Raw genomic sequence first — 16,222 nt, 5'->3', positions numbered from 1 at the left:
AAAACCGGGCTCAGGGAGGCTAACAACAAATTTAGAACACTTAATTGTAAAAGCAGCATAAAATACAGTATAAAAACATGAATAACAATAAAATTCAAAATTCAGAAATCAATTTAGGGGAAATAAGCATTAGATAATGTCAGGGAACTGACATCGGAGCCAGAGGTGGAGGCAAGGCTCCCAAGCGATGCTGGAGAAGGGCCCAGCAGGGAGAGAGGGAGCTCATCGGCTGGGGAAGGAAATCAGCGTAACACCAGGGATAAAGGGGGGCAGATGGGGGAATCGGCGAGGGGGCTCCAGGACTCCTCGCCAGAGACCAGCGGGGAGAGCATGGGTCCTCCGCTACCCACACCCACCCTGCGCAGAAGACTTCCGTGCAGGGAAAGTAGGCGTAGACTTGGCGTCAAAGAACTTCTTTGCTGGAAGAAGTTCAAGAAACGCCCACTGACGGATTCTGCTAGCGACTGAAACAGCCACAAAGTGAAGGGCTGTCCAGCCAGGAAAAGGTTTAACCAGGCAACCTAGCCAGGAGTGGCGGCAACTTACGCACGAGCAACCCCATATAACCATTACAGATAATCACCAGGGCTAGATGGCTGAATTAGTCGTACTTGGGCCAGCAAGGAGGCCAGGGTAGAATTAGCTGTGGGGTCTCAGAGCGGGTAATCTTTATAAAAGGGGAGGGGGAGGGAAGAGAAGGGAAGGGAAATAAAAGATCAGGCTGAATTCAGATTAAAGGCTAGACGGAATAGCTCTGTCTTACAGGCCCGACAGAAGGAGGTTAAATCCTGAAGGGCCCTAGTCTCAAGTGACAGAGCATTCCACCAGGCCGGAGTCATCACTGAAAAGGCCCTGGCGCTGGTGGAGGATAGTCTGACTTCCTTAGGGCCCGGGACCTCTTAACTATGGTTATTCATGGACCTTAAGGTCCTCTGCGGGGCATACCAGGAGAGGCGGTCCCATTAAAAATCTGGCTCATGAAGTGCTGCTGCCTCATGGCATCCTAGTTTGAGGTTGCTGTCTCCAGGGGCTCCCAATTTGGGGGCCTGTACTCAGCACCTCTGTAGCTTAATAACATAGGAAGAGCCTGTGGCCCATCTAGTCCAGCATCCTTGTACTCACAGCGGCCAACCAGAAGCCCCAAGTGCAAGTAGGACCTGAGCACAAGACTTCTGCTCCAAAGACCTGCCTGGATGGTGCACCGCCTCTGTGTCAGACCCGAGTCCTGGCTGATGCTTGAGGTTGTGGCACATGGATAAAAGAGAATACTTCTCCATGCAGCCCTATCAGTGGCTACGGGCCATGATGGCTATGTTCTATGATGCTTCTGAATACCAGTTGCTGGAAGCCTCAAAAGAGGACAGTGCGCTTGCGCTCAGATCCTGTTTGTGGGTTTCCCACAGGCATCTGGGGGGCCACTGTGAGAGCAGGAAGCTGGACTAGGTGGTCCACTGGCTGTTCTTTTGTTTTTTATTATTGCAATGTATAGAGAGAAGAAAGGAAGGGGAAGCCAGTAAGAGGAAGAATATGAGCAAGAAATCAAAATTCCAGATTCTTTCAGTGGCGTAGCGTGGGTTGTCAGCACCCGGGGCAAGGCAAGTAATTTGCGCCCCCTAACCCGTGGATTTGCCCTAACCCCCAGATGTTGCGCCCGGTGCGGCCGGCCCCCCCTGCACCCCCACGCTACGCCACTGGATTCTTTCCCTCCCCCCCCCATCCAACTGCAGCCCCCAAATAGAAAGCAAGCTAATACACACTTGTTGAACTGCTGGGTAGTCATCAGCTGCCATGAACGACTCCTTTAATAACAGAAGGATGGAGACACAGAAATTCTGCATCACATGCAGGCTCCAGTCTTTCATGAATAACTGGTCCCAGATCAACAAGACAGCAGGCAAGTTCAGAACACTGACAAACCCCTGTGCGAGACAGGAAAGCCAGTTTTATGTTGGTGCCAGTGTCTCCCCAATGCATGATACCCGAGGCACCATTTTATTTCTAAAGCTACACTGGAGGAGGGCATTGCAAAAGAGGTTTATTTTCAGAATGTGTGAGCACAAGAATGACCCATCCGAACAGGAGGCAATCCCACTCTGCGTAAGTCACTCTTCACTCCAAAGGCAATTAACTCCCCTGCTTCTCTGCAAGAGCAAGATGGACATTAACATTCCAAGTTGCATATGATGTTAAGATGGGAAGGAATCACATAATTCCAGCGGAAGCTGATTGGGAACCAGAGCGGTGATTCTTACAGAGACACAACAGGCAGCTTCCTCAAAAGGCAAGTAATTCTGCTGTCCTGTGATCCAATCACAACTGATGCAAAGTCAGGGCACAGTTACCTTCACCTAACAAAGGCAAATTGGAAGGAGGGGAGGCTAGAGGAATGAATCACGCAGAGATGAACTGGGAAGACCCCTCTGCAGCTGGGTAATTTCTTCTGTGTTTGTGCATGAGGAGTGACTCGCTGATCCAATCACACAAAATGCTGAGAGGTAGCAGGATTAGCCATTCCTCAGCAGTGGCCACTAGCATGAGTCAACAGCTGCTGAAGCAAGCTAGGCTTAAACAAGAGAGGCTTATCTCACTGCAGGTAGAGAGAGCCACCCAAACTGAGCTGCGGTTCTATTTAAGGCACAGTCTGGTGCTGAAGCAACATTTGAACCCTGCCCCTGTGAGGCTCCAGCTTGAACATCTTACCTTGCCAGAGCAGTAAATCATGCAGAGACACAGCGAGCAGCCTCCCTTTGGTGGAGGAGCCTCACAGGAGCCTTTAATGATTTATTTCATTTTTCACGACACATTAGCCACTTTCTATAAGCACAATGGAAATCGCTGCCATAGAATCTGTCCTCTCTGCAGCTAGGGGCTCCTTGACAGGCTGGTCAAGGTGGGAAGGAGTTTCTCCCCTCTTCTTCCATAACACTAGCTGAAGAACAGGAATTTGGAATCCACTGAGCCAGAGCACACATTGGACACAGCAGCATGGCTGTAGCTGCAGGAGAGCCCCCTTGTGGCTGTAAGCTGGTGCTGCAGACACACTCCAGAAACATTACACAACTTCATGAGAAATCTCCTCCACGGGGTCTAAAATCTGGTGGCTAACAGGATTCTGCGACATATTCTGATCACCTCAGTAAATTTTTCAGTTGTAAAGGGTGGCCAGGCAAACAATTTATTTGACAAGCTCCCCACTCTACCAAAAAGGGATTTGCTGGCTTCTTCGTTTTTACCTCTCCCATCCACTTCCTAAGGAAAACCACCGGGCTTGCCAGTATTTCTTTGGTCCCGTTTTGTCTTGATGGGAATCCATTTTCAAACGCGAAGATCCCTTGAGCTCTCCCTCTTTCCTGAAGCATCAATTCCACCAGGAAATCCTAAAAGAGGGGAAGGAACCATAGCATTTGTGGTGGAATAATGGCGGGTCCTCCCCATTCTTCACTTTCTACAAGCATGGAGCACTTTCCATTCCAATTGGCCTGTTGAATCTGAGGCATAAAATCTGAGGGAACCTAAGGCCCTCTGGGATTCCCTGCCTGGCCCTCCTTAGACCACATTGGGCCTGTTCTTTCTTTTGTTCTTCTTCAGTAGGATGTGTCCTTGAACTGTGATACCCCACCCCTTTCTTACCTGATGGGCCCAGGACTCCCCTGCTGAGTGCCTGGGGGCCCCAGTCCTGCCACTCACCACCTGGCCTAGGCCAGGGCCTGGCGGGCTCCATAAAGAACTGCTGCCACTGCTGCTGGGCAGAGAGGGCTCCATTTTTGGTTGTGTTTTTGTTTGTTTGTTTTACATCGCTGTTATTTTTTAGCTATATCATTTTAAGGGACCCCTGACCATTAGGTCCAGTCGTGACTGACTCTGGGGTTGCGGCGCTCATCTCGCTTTATTGGCCGAGGGAGCCGGCGTAGAGCTTCCAGGTCATGTGGCCAGCATGACTAAACCGCTCTGGTGAAATCAGAGCAGTGCACAGAAACACCGTTTACCTTCCCGCCGGAGCGGTACCTCTTTATCTACTTGCACTTTGACGTGCTTTCGAACTGCTAGGTTGGCAGGAGCAGGGACCCAGCAACAGGAGCTCACTCTGTTGCGGGGATTTGAACCTTCCGATTGGCAAGCCTTAGGCTCAGTGGTTTAGACCACAGAGCCACCTGCGTCCCTTACTTCAAAACTGTATTTTTATCTAATTTTATTCATGCTATTGTACATTGCTCTGGAATCTTTTTATGAAGGGCAGCAAATAAATATCTTAAATAAATAAATAGGTACCTTAGGGTCAACTGTGACATTCTTTTTGAAAGCGCGATGAAGGTGAGCAAAGAATTCAGCATCTTCTCTCTCCAGAAGGCTCATCACTGACTCCGCTGTTACAAAGAGTTCCCCCCAAGTTGGAAATAGGTTCTGGTGTAGAGAATGCAGGTACATGGCTAATTCATAGGGGTGTTCTGCTACAATTAAAATCAAAGCAATCATGTCAACCTTTATATATTATAAGATACTTCCCCCCCACCCCGCCTGCATGGTAGCTCATTTCAATCACCAAGTTGGGTGGGAGCGAAAAGGCTGTGGCAGATAGAGAAAAGGGGTGGCAGAAAGAGATGAGCAAGATAGAGAAAGGTAGTGTCAGAAAAGAGAATGTGAAAAGGGGGTTGGCAGGGAGAGAGAGAGAGAGAGAGACAGAGACAGAGAATGGGTGTCAAAGTATGAAAAAGGGGTGGCACAAAGAGGGAGAAAAGGAGAAGCGCTCCCACTTTTGGCTTGTGTCCCAACTACCACCAACTCTACCCCCCCCCCACCTGCCAACAGGAAAAATATTCCCCAATTCCTGGTCTAGCAGGTTTCTGTAATTCTTGTATTACCTAGCCATTCTTCGTCAGCCTAACCTAGGTGCTAAAAGTATTCAATTAGAATTAAATTAAATACTTCCAAGCCCAGGAAATAGTTTTGAGTACCAAAACTGAACTGAGATCACAATCCTTCCGTATGAAGACCTACCCCAGAAATACTCCACCTCCCAGATTCCAACGCCATGGCTTTCTTCATTTCAGGACTATAATTTTAGAGGACATTCATGTTGTTGTTGCCATTGCTAAACTTTTGGGATCCTCCCTGATCTACTTGAATCCCCTTGAATATCAGATAGGCAACATCCCTGTTGTCCTTCTGGTGCCTAATGAAGACCTTCCTCTTTCAACAGGCCTTTTGGGGATCTTTCCAAGTCTGTATCACAATTGTATTTAAGATTTTTTTGTTTATCATTTTATCTCTTGTTGTTTGCCACCCTGGACTTCCTTGGGAGGAAGAGTGGGATATAAATTTAATAATGTAACGCTTCAAATCACCCAAGAGACCTACCAACAGATGAAGCCATAACACCTGCACATGGAGGAACAACAGAAATCCTGCAGTCATTTTGGGCAGTAAATGATTTACCTCTTGGCGCTGTTTGTTTAAATGCCATTTGCAGAGGGAAAAGCCAGTAGATGAGGTAGGGGTCATAGGTGCCGTTGAAAACATACAAGACGTTTAAGCTTTTGCTGGTCTCCAAAATCACCTGCTCGTTTGTAGCAAAGAGACGCATGCAGGGAACGCTTCTATATTTCTGTTGGAAGAAATTAGGTGGGTGGCAGGGGGAGAAATGCTGTATTTTTGGCATGTAGCAGTGAGAACAGCATGGGAGTGAAAATACTCAAGTGAATATAGGACAAAACTTCTCAGTTTTAACAGCTGAAAGTGTGTTTGGTGTTGTAACACAGTCCTTCTAAATAAGCCCATAGCAGGAACTAAGGGGCCATAACTAGGATTTTAGCAGTTGTCGCTTTATACGTAAGCCGCCTTGAGTAAATATAATAATAACGACAGCAACTCCACGGTAGAGCGTAGATTTCATATGCAGAAGATGCCAGGTTCAATTATCCCAGGTTATACACAACTTATATATATATATTTTTTAAAGTGGTTTTTCAATGTTTTTAAATCAATTATTTATCCCCAGCAAGTCAAGGTATTTACTTAAATTACAAAATTTATATGCCACTTGCCGATTAAAAAAAAAAGCATCAAAGCAAAAAGAACAATAAAATTATCAGTATAAACAGTTTAAACCAGCTATAGTGCTACCTCGGGTTAAGTACTTAATTCGTTCCGGAGGTCCGTTCTTAACCTGAAACTGTTCTTAACCTGAAGCACCACTTTAGCTAATGAGTCCGTAACCTGGAGCGTATGTAACCTGAGGTACCACTGTATTTGAAACATTCCCAAAAATATTTAAAATCAACAGTAAACAACAACCAGATTAAAAAAAAACAACCCAACATTCTACATGTCTGGATAGGCTTTGCCTAAACAAAAAAAGCCTTAAGCCGGCATCAAAAGCACTATGGTGCGGCTGCCTGCCTGATAGGCAAGGGGTTCCAGAGTGAGTGTCCTTGCCACACTAAAAGACTGACTTCTTAACAAATGCAGAATGAGTATCATGGCATCTGTAACAGTGCTGGTCAGCAGACTGAAGTGGTTAAATGGACACATATGGGGTACGGTGATCTTGCAGGTAAACTGGTCCCAAGCCATTATGAGCTCTATATACGAATAGTAGCACCAGGTCAGGCCACTGCTGGAAACACTCCCAGAGACAGGCGTAGGCAGAAACTGCAGGTCCATTCCAGCCTTTTTATTCTGCCTGCATCTCTCTCTGTCTGCTTCCTCTCCCTGCTGCCCCACAGCTTCCCACTGAGTCATGGAAGTTGAGGGAACTGGGTTGCTGCTCCGTACCCTCTTCCTCCTCACCACAATCCCACGTTTTTTGAAATATTAGGGTGTGCCTGCCTGTAACTGTCGGGGTCCTTCAACTCACCTCAACAACTGCATTTTCAATAAGACCTGAAAGAGGTGATCGTGTGGCACTTCGGAGATTCAGTTCCGCCATCCGCCATGCTACAGTTTGCCCAAAGTCCTCTCTGGCGTCTCTCTCAGTAGCCCTAGGATGGATTTTATAGTTTTGGGTTTTTTTAAATAGGTCTCAGGACTAAATTTTTTTTTAATTGAAAGGAGCCAGAAGCGGAGTTCAAAGTGCCAGAAAGCAGAAGCAATGATCAAATCTTCAAGACAGATTATTCAACCCTACCAACAGGAAGAACTTTCTGACAGTTAGAGCTGTTTGACAGTGGAATGGACTCCCTCAGGAGCTTGTGGGCGCTTCTTCCTTGGAGGCCTTTAAGTTGAAGAGGTTGGGTGGCCATCTGTCATGGAAACTGTCACAGTCCGGTTCACGGGCAATCAAAGTCCCAGCAGGGGACGTCAGGACCTGGGGCAAGATGGCGGGGTGGGAGGAGGAACGGGGGTCCAGAAGCCAGGAGTCAGGAAGCCAAGAGTCCAAGGGTCAGAGAGCTGGGAGTCAAGAAGCCGAGGTTCAAGGATCAGGAAGCAAGAAGCCAAATGCAGCAAGGCAGGAAATGTGTTGCTGTGGCAAAGAGCTGAAGGGAAATGCTGACCTTATAACCCTTCCCAGCTCTTGCCACCAGGTGCTGTGAGTTACCAATCGGCCTCTCCTGTGAGGCTGCGACTTGCCTCTTCAGAACTAACTTAGGAAGGTCCCAGTCCTGCAAAGTCCTATTGGTCACAGGGCCTGGCTCCTGCACACACATCTGACAGAAACTTTAGTTGAGATTCCTGCATTGCAGGGGGTTAGAGTAAATGACCCTCGAGGTCCCTTCCAGAAGAAACTCCCTGACCACTAGGGCTTATAGGGCCAGAGTCTGGGCCCTCATGGACACCTTACCCTGAACATAAAGAACTAGGTGCCCCCCCTTGCACATCACCAGTCTGACAGGGGCAGCGGAGCACCAGGAGGAAGGCTGTGGAATGAAGGGGTGCCCACCTTCAGGCTAGAGGGTTGGCTCTTTAAGACTCTGACACTCTCTCAAGGGTGTGGAGAATGGAGGAGGCAGTCTGGGGAGGTAGAGGCACAAAAGGCCTAAGCCTGCTGCCTGTCTCTGTTGGAGCAAGTTGGTCACTCAGAGCTGTCCATGGTTCTGCAGAATGCAACCAGACTTCCTGCTTTCCCCCCATGGGATCTCGCATCAGACCAGAACACATCTATGCCTTCACAGCACCAGCAATGGCCGACTCTACTGCTGTGACAAGCCTTGTCTCACAGGTTTGGTCACCACCATGGATGGCTCTTCTCACAGCCCCTGCTGAGAGCGTTTGCGGCCAGGAGCCATTCCGGGACACAGACGTCTTTCCTAGCGTAATACTCAGGCTCCTTTGGTGAGCATTGGGTCTGGGGCCTTCTACACGCTAAGCACGTGCTCCGCCGCTGAATTGCAGCCCCTGCTTCATTAACATAGGGAGGGGAGCGGTCAGGAACTTGTCTTCCCCCTCTTCAGCTGCACTCCCGGAGATACTTACATGAGTTCTTTGGTTTGCGGGCTTCCAGAGCTGGCTCTCAGGAGTTTATCAATCCAAATGAACTGCCGGAGTGTCCTTGGAAGCAGTTTCCCACTAAGACTTTCACACGCCGCTGACATGTTCTCGGAACCTCGAGAGACTATGGCACAGAGCAAATCGCCTAATAAATCGCTCTCTGGGCAGCTAAGAACAGGGGGGTGTAGCTCAGGTCTGATATGCAACTGCAAGTCTGAAAAGAACAGACGTAATTTTTAAAAAGTGACTCCTAATCAGTCAAGGAAAGGGAAGTTAGTACTACCTTCCACCCCAGCTCATCATTTGGGAGCAGCCACTCCAGCAAGTCGGGGAGCAGGGAGGCAGAGATAAGCTCTACTGTGGTAGGCCAGCCCCACCAGGCCTCCTCTCCCCTCAGCTGTCACCCAGGGGCAGCTATTCCATCAGGCTGCCTCCGTGGGAGAGATGGGAAGCCATAGAACGCATTCCATCAGGTCTGCTGGAAGCCCAGCTCCGTCAGACACCTCCTGCCCCTGATCTGGGCCTGCTGGTCATTATAGGAACAAACGGTTTACAAACTGGTGCCTGAGTTTTGGTCCTGGTTTTCCACTCCCCTCTCCCTGTCCCTTCTCCCTTGTGTATCTATCTCCCTATTGACTGTAGGGACTGTCTTGTTTGGCTGGTACGTAAGTCACTCTGAGACTGCTTTTGGCTGAAGAGCAGGGTTACAAATGCTATAAGTAAATAATAAACACAAAACCAAAGAGATAAACTGAACAACAACAGGCACTGATTTTGGACCTACAATTTAAACATGTCTGGAAATCAATGCATGCCAATAAGGACCCAGGAGCCTTATTTATTTGGATCCACCAAGATCGCACATACAAATGATGGACTAAATTTTGTCGCAAGTCCAGGATTCTAAAAATGCGTCCGTCTTTAAAGTGTCACATGACTCTGTTCTTTAATGTGTCACATGACTCTATGTTCCGCCTCCACTGTTGGGGGCTGTGTGCTTCTGAGAACCAGTTGCTGGGAATCACAAGTAGGGAGAATACCCTTGGCCTGATCCAGCAGCCAGGCTCTGCTTATGTTCTTATGTTTTGCTCTGATAGCTGTATACCCGTATATCTGTGTGTCAGCCAGGATCCAAAGAACCGAGCCAGAGCAGCCGCATGATACCGCACAGCAAACCACTTCTGAAACTGCACGAAGTATCAAAAGTGGTTTGGAACATGTTGGAGAGAAGGAGCGTCAAGAGAGGGAAGAAGAAAGTCAAAATGCCCACTGGCTGCTAGCACATCAGAAGTGGCTCTCTGAATTGCAGGCATTCCATTAGGATGTTGAAATTATTTTTCCAATGCAAGAGACTTTGGAGAGCTTTCTGTTTTCTTAGGTGCTTATTTGTTACCTGTTCTCCCACCAACCCAGCCACCCTGCTCAGCCGCTTTCTCCCAGTTTTTAATACAACTTGTGCATACTTCACAACTGAACTATCCGGCTTCCTTGATTCAAAATATTTAAAATACTCCAGCGCTGTGGAGCTAAAAAGGCTCATGGGACTATGCTGAAAACAAGCTGGCAGAGTGGCATTATTTTGGAAAGTGACACATACGCCACAGTAAATTAAGCCTCGCTTACAGCGCGCTTGGGTGGGTGCACCAGTGTACCGAATTGCTTTTAGTCTGAATGGGTAAAAGATGAAGACACTCTGTATCAGCTGAAGGGAGGAGGGGAATAACTTCTATTAGCTCTTAGTGCTATGAAAGCAAACACTTGTGGGTACCTTTGAAGTGGAGGGCTTTTTATGTTTCTTATGTTTCTGTAAAGGGGGGGGAACAAACCTTTCAAAGCGGATCTGGCTTCTTTCTTTCAGTGGAAGACAAACAAACGCACACACACAGCAGATGTAGTGTGAATTAATCATTGATATCCGATTTGGAGATGATTCGCTCATTCAGAGCTTTTAGGTGTGTACGCCTAATGGTTTTGAAGTTAACACATGTAACATGTGTACAATGACCAAACTACTAAAAATGATAGGGAGCCATAATGCCTGGCTCTCCCATTCCTCTACATTTTGTGGGGAAAGCACTAGTGACCTCCCCCTGCCCCCAATTTGGATGGGGACCAAGGAGCTGGAGGGGGAATTTTCATCAGGAAAACAGCACCAGTGGAGAAAGGGTTAACTCCCCAATGCTGTGGTCCCAAACCAAATCTTTCCCCCTGCTATATGGTCCAAGTCATTGGTGGTGGCTGTTCCCTACCTACATTTTTTTTAAAAGGAGATCAAATCGCAGATCTCCACCATCTCACCTGATCTGGCCCTTGTTTTCACATTATGGTCCCATCTACACCATACGTCTGAATTGGATTTAAGGCTCATGGCTTCCCCCAAAGAATTCTGGGAAATGTAGCTGTGTGAGGCATAAACTACAATTCCCAGTTACCCTTAAGAAACCACAGTTCCCAGGATTAAATGGGGGGAGCAGGGTGCTTTAAATGGATGGTATGGATGTGACCATTCTTTATATTATGTGAAATGTCCCAAATTCGATCCCTGGCATCTCCTGGGAGGAGATGGAAATATTGGCGTGGTATTGCTTGTCAGCTAGATGGACTGATGTTGATATGACTTGATACAAGGCAGCTTCCAGAGATTTTTAATGAAACATGTTGGGCTGAACAAATTTTTCATACACAGGTTTAAGCCTCACTTTTAGAATTTCGAATGCAAAGCTGGTACCTTTTCCATTTCCACTGACTTGAGAAGCTGGTCTTTCAGATAAGACTAGACAAATGTCTTTACTCTCAATGGATTTAGGCCTCTGCAGAACCATGGAAGTTTCTCCCGAGTCCCTTGATGACTGGGGCAGTTTACATAAAGCTTTACCTCCTTGCGCACTTCCTTCGGGATGTGCCTATGAAGATAGAATTTGCTGTCAATCATTGTAGTTTGGTGAGGCTACTAACTAAGGCTGCAGCCATGCCAAACAGTTAAAGTACACTTTTTAAAAACTGTCAAACATGCCTAGTATTTACAGTGGTACCTCGGGTTAAGTACTTAATTCGTTCCGGAGGTCCCTTCTTAACCTGAAACTGTTCTTAACCTGAAGCACCACTTTAGCTAATGGAGCCTCCTGCTGCCGCCGCGCCGACAGAGCACGATTTCTGTTCTCATCCTGAAGCAGTATTTCTGGGTTAGCGGAGTCTGTAACCTGAAGCGTATGTAACCTGAGGTACCACTGTATTTGCAGTTGACACCCATTAATTGTTATTAAATAACTTATAAAACAGAATATTTTCCACAGAAAAAATTGGAAATTTTCCAAAAAACAAGATTTCCCCCCCACCAAGTATCACTGATGACACACACTGTCATTGTGATGAGTCAAGACAACTTCTTTCATCTGCTCTGTGTATTAATGTTTTACTTTTACTTTTAATGATCTATTGCTTTATGGCTCATCATCATTTATTTTTATCGCAAGCCACTTGATTCTTTTATTAGAAAACTGGGATAAAAATGAACTACACCATTATGGAAAGAATGTTTATTAACAGGCCAAGGTTACTATTATTTCTTTGTTTTCATAGGATCATTAAACACACTTAAAGCTAGGTAAAGGGAGCTAGGGTTTTTTTGAGGGTGGGAATAAGCTCAGTTAGGATTTTAATGAGAACCTACCTTGGGATAAATGGGGCAGTTCAATGGGACCATGTGACACCGGTCCTGAAAGCACTGGCCTGGCCTCCTGTGAGCTCCTGAGCTAAATTAGTACTAGCATAAAGGTAAAGGGACCCCTGACCATTAGGTCCAGTCGTGGCTGACTCTGGGGTTGCAGAGCTCATCTCACTTTATTGGCCGAGGGAGCCGGCGTACAGCTTCCGGGTCATGTGGCCAGCATGACTGTGATGGGATGATTAGCTGCTTGTGCGTGAAATTCCTAGTCCCTCAGAGTTTGGCTGAGTGCACAAACCTCTGTCTGTAACGGAGCCCCATAAGCATGGCTCCGTCAGTCGCTGGCAGAATCTGACAGTGGGCGTTTGCGGAACTTCTTCCAGCATAAAAGCTCCTTAACGGAAACGCGCCTTCTGGACTCTCGACGCGATAGTTTCCGGCGGGGAGTGGGCGTCCCTATGGGAGGTCCTGAAACCTCCCCGCTGTTGCTGCTGGAGGTGTCTCTGCGCCATATCTCCGACTCACTATCCCTTGGAACTGCCTCTCTCCCCCTGCTGGTTCCCTCCTCAGCTGACAAGTCTCTGCCAGCCTCTGTGAGCCCCTTCCTCTCCAGTTCTCCCGATGGCAGTTCCCTGACAATGACTAAGCCACTTCTGGCGAACCAGAGCAGCGCACGGAAACACCGTTTACCTTCCTGCCGGAGCAGTACCTATTTATCTACTTGCACTTTGACGTGCTTTTGAACTGCTAGGTGGGCAGGAGCTGGGACCGAGCAATGGGAGCTCACCCTGTCGCGGGGATTCGAACCGCCGACCTTCTGATCAGCAAGTCCTAGGCTCTGTGGTTTAACCCACAGTGCCACCCGCCCTAAATGGCTTGAGACACAAGTACCCAAAAGAGTGCCTTCCCCAATACCAAACGTTTTGGACAGTTTGATTGGCAGATAAGGCCTAGTTGGTGCTGCCGCCATCAGAGGCTGCCTGGTTGATGCTGATGCATGGCAGGGCCTTTTCAGTGGTGGTTCATTGGTTGTGGAACGCCTTCCTTAATGAGGTACACCTGTCTCCATCTCTATTAACTCTCAGGAGGAGTTTGAAAGCATTCCTGTTTATCCAGGCATTTGGTGGCTGGAGAATATCATTCCCAGCAAGCTCAAGATCACTGGATGGAATAATGCTTTCAATTGTAATCGTTTTTGGAACGCCTTAACCTGCTTTAGAAGGTTTCTGCTTATTGTTTTTTATTTCTATATCTGTTCCTCCTTGGAGAGGAAGGGCGGGATGTAAATTCAATCAATCAAAAATAATTCTCACTCTCCAAAACAATATGAGGACCAAAAGAGAGCTATCTTTCAAAATTCACGTTTTCCTGAATTTTGTGATTCAATTCTCCAACCAATGTGTACAAAAAAAAAAAAAGGCTGCATGAGGGGAAAGAATAAAAATGCATATATTAGTGAAAGTAATGAATAAAATGTGTTAGATCATGAGACGTTGCTTGCCAAGAAAAACATGTGTGTTGGGCAACATTTCATACAGGAGAAATACTAATTATTTTTCTCAAGGTCTTATAATAATAAGCTTGGAGAAATGAGATGGTGAGAGCAGAGGAATCAGTCAGATATATCTATCTCTATTTAGGTTCCATTGGGACTTACTTTCTTCCACAGAAGTGGAAGGATGCAGCAATTGAAGACCACAGGGAAATAGGGGGGGAAACTCTCCCCCCCCCCCAGCACTGACCCAGGGTGGCCCAGCCCTCACTGATAAACAGCCCTGGGTGGTGGGGAACATTGTAATTCTCTCATGAGATACAGGCCCCTCCTTGCACACATACCCCAAATCTGGGATTTTAGAAATGCTTCACACATTTTAAAAGCAGTATCATCAGCAGAACAGGGAAAATGCATTTATTACCTTGCGACGGGCTCCACAGGTGGCCAACAGCAACTCCATCTCGGCTATTACAACACTGTAGACGTCATCAAGAAAATGAACCATCTCAGGAGCCAGACTGGCTGCCTCAGCACCTGCTCCACAGAAAGTTAAAATCTCTACTCATTTATGAAACACGGGGTGTGGCTGTGATAACCTCCTTCCATCCAGCTTACCTGCTTGTTGTAGAACACAAGTGGGGCAACCTGTGGCTCCAACTCCCATCACCCCTGACCATTGGGCAATGCTGTCAGGGGCTGATGGCAACTGGAGCACCCAAACAGCTAGACAACCACAGATTCCCTACCCCTCCTGCTTTAGAAAGAAGTGGAGGCACTTGCCTTTCATGGCTGGTGGCTACTAGCTGCGGAAATCTGGGACAGTGGCACACCTCAGCTGTTGGGCACAATTTGACAGGAACAGGCTGGCTGATCTGAATGCAGGCAAGCGAATAAAGCAGAACTGCCTGGGTTTGGCAGGTGGATGAGAAGGAGAAGCCATCGAGGAGCCTGCTCCAAGAGCAAATGGCTTGCTTTTTAGCTGACTTGATGCTGATTTCGCTTGCACCACCTGCATGTCCACTCGCTCTCCGTTCCTCATCCTGTTGCAATTCGTGGCATTTGCAAATGATTGCACACATGGGACTGTGTGTTAAGGAGATGTTAAGTGTTTTGTGTTATTGTGTTTGTGCGTTAAGGGTGTATAATTGCAGCTACTCAGGAGAGGGTATTCTTCATTCCAGCATCCTGACTATGTGATACCCTCTCCCTCAGATATGGTTGGCTAGTGGAATGGAAAGCATGGAGCCCAACGGCTTGTTGGGCCACACTCACTTTGGGGTCTGGCCCTGCCCACTTTTGGGCTCCACCCAATGATGGAATGTTCCCACTGGGCCCCCGTAGTTTTCACCTTGGACTGAAAAAGGGTTTCCCAGTCTTGCTGTAAATCAAGACACATAACGAAACACACATGTCAGAAGTCTCCTGTTCTCTCTCTTTCAAAAGACACTGACCCCCTAGCTTCCAATTGCTCAAGGAGGCGGGGGGAAAGGCATTTACAATATTGGTATTGACCCACCCTGCCTTTTAAATCCTTCCAAGGCTCCTTTGGGAACTCTCAGTAAAGCAAATGGGAAGTTTTCTGTGTGTCAAGAATACAGAACTGATCTTTCAACTTTTTTTAAAGCATTCCCCCCACCTCCTTTGAAAACAGCGATATTATTAACATGAAAGGAAACAGATGTCTTTTTCACATGCAAACTAATCTGAGGCGATACGCTGAAAAAATAATAATAAAAAAGACGACGGGCTGTGCAATCATCTAATTTTTTTATTCTATTTTTTTGCTCTCTGGCAGAACTAGACGGCACAATATTTTTCAGGTTTCCCACAATGCAAAGTCAATTTGGAAGCAGCAGGACTTCTTCCAGTACAAATTGTAATTACTTCAAAGCTCACGCAGCAAGGATATTGCAAGTCAAATAGGTTTCCCTGTCCATTTCCCGCCCCCCCGGCCCCCTTTCATTGACTCATTTTTAAAAATTAAACCACACAATAACATCGCCACGAGGGAAAAGAATTTGCGGGAAGACAGCAGTCATAACAGACTGGGTTCAAAATCACTCCTCATAAAGGATATTGGCTTGATGGCTCTCTGAGTAAAGTGCATTTATAACTCATCCTGAGCCCTAGGTATAGAGTGGGAAATAATATGTGTACACACACACACACACACACACACACACACACATGCCCAGTTGCCATAATCCAGGCATGAGTTCAATGCCTAAGGCTGCAGTCCTACACACCTAGTTATTTGGGAGTATGCCACATTGAGCTCAATGGGGGGGACTAACTTTGGAGTAGACATGGATAGGATGGCACTCAAAATCAAGATTCCACTCACAAACACCTAGCTGGATTAGGAACTGCATGAAAAGCCCACGCCACATAATAGGCAATCATGCTAATCAGCTGTTTCAGAAGGGGAGCAATGGGCTAGATTTAATTCCCTCTTCACTTCTCTCCCACCAAACAGCTGATCAGGATGACTGACAATTCTCTGGCCAGGAGGCATGCAGCCCTGGTGTGCTGTGTATAGGGGTGGGAGAATCAAGGCCACGGTCTCTACTAAGTGACACTGAATATGGATGAAGCCCCACTGTGGAAGTGTTTGCCAATTTGGACTTTTTCTGTGGTTT

The 16,222-nt window shown here is 47.1% G+C and overlaps 1 protein-coding gene across 13 annotated transcripts in view; it reads right to left on the bottom strand.

The window, feature by feature from the left end:
* Positions 1-16,222, bottom strand: part of LOC310749992 (uncharacterized protein) — a 66,186-nt gene that overhangs the window by 43,502 nt on the left and 6,462 nt on the right. For 8 of the 13 annotated variants that reach the window (XM_083587438.1, XM_083587437.1, XM_083587430.1 and 5 more), the window contains 8 exons: positions 14,005-14,117; positions 11,153-11,327; positions 8,410-8,638; positions 6,854-6,977; positions 5,434-5,602; positions 4,270-4,448; positions 3,234-3,377; positions 1,758-1,919 (listed from right to left, as the gene is read on the bottom strand). In XM_083587438.1, the coding sequence (XP_083443564.1) occupies positions 1,758-1,919; positions 3,234-3,377; positions 4,270-4,448; positions 5,434-5,602; positions 6,854-6,977; positions 8,410-8,638; positions 11,153-11,327; positions 14,005-14,117 (1,295 nt within the window). Of the gene's footprint in view, positions 1-1,757; positions 1,920-3,233; positions 3,378-4,269; positions 4,449-5,433; positions 5,603-6,853; positions 6,978-8,409; positions 8,639-11,152; positions 11,328-14,004; positions 14,118-16,222 lie in introns of those variants that run through there. The other 5 variants (XM_083587431.1, XM_083587442.1, XM_083587433.1 and 2 more) reach the window with 5 other exon arrangements.

Source organism: Podarcis filfolensis (genome assembly GCF_964270895.1).
Source record: "Podarcis filfolensis genome assembly, chromosome: 15".
Taxonomy (NCBI): Eukaryota; Metazoa; Chordata; class Lepidosauria; order Squamata; family Lacertidae; genus Podarcis; species Podarcis filfolensis.
Note: the sequence above shows the minus strand (reverse complement) of the source record. Positions and strands in the feature narration are given on the sequence as shown.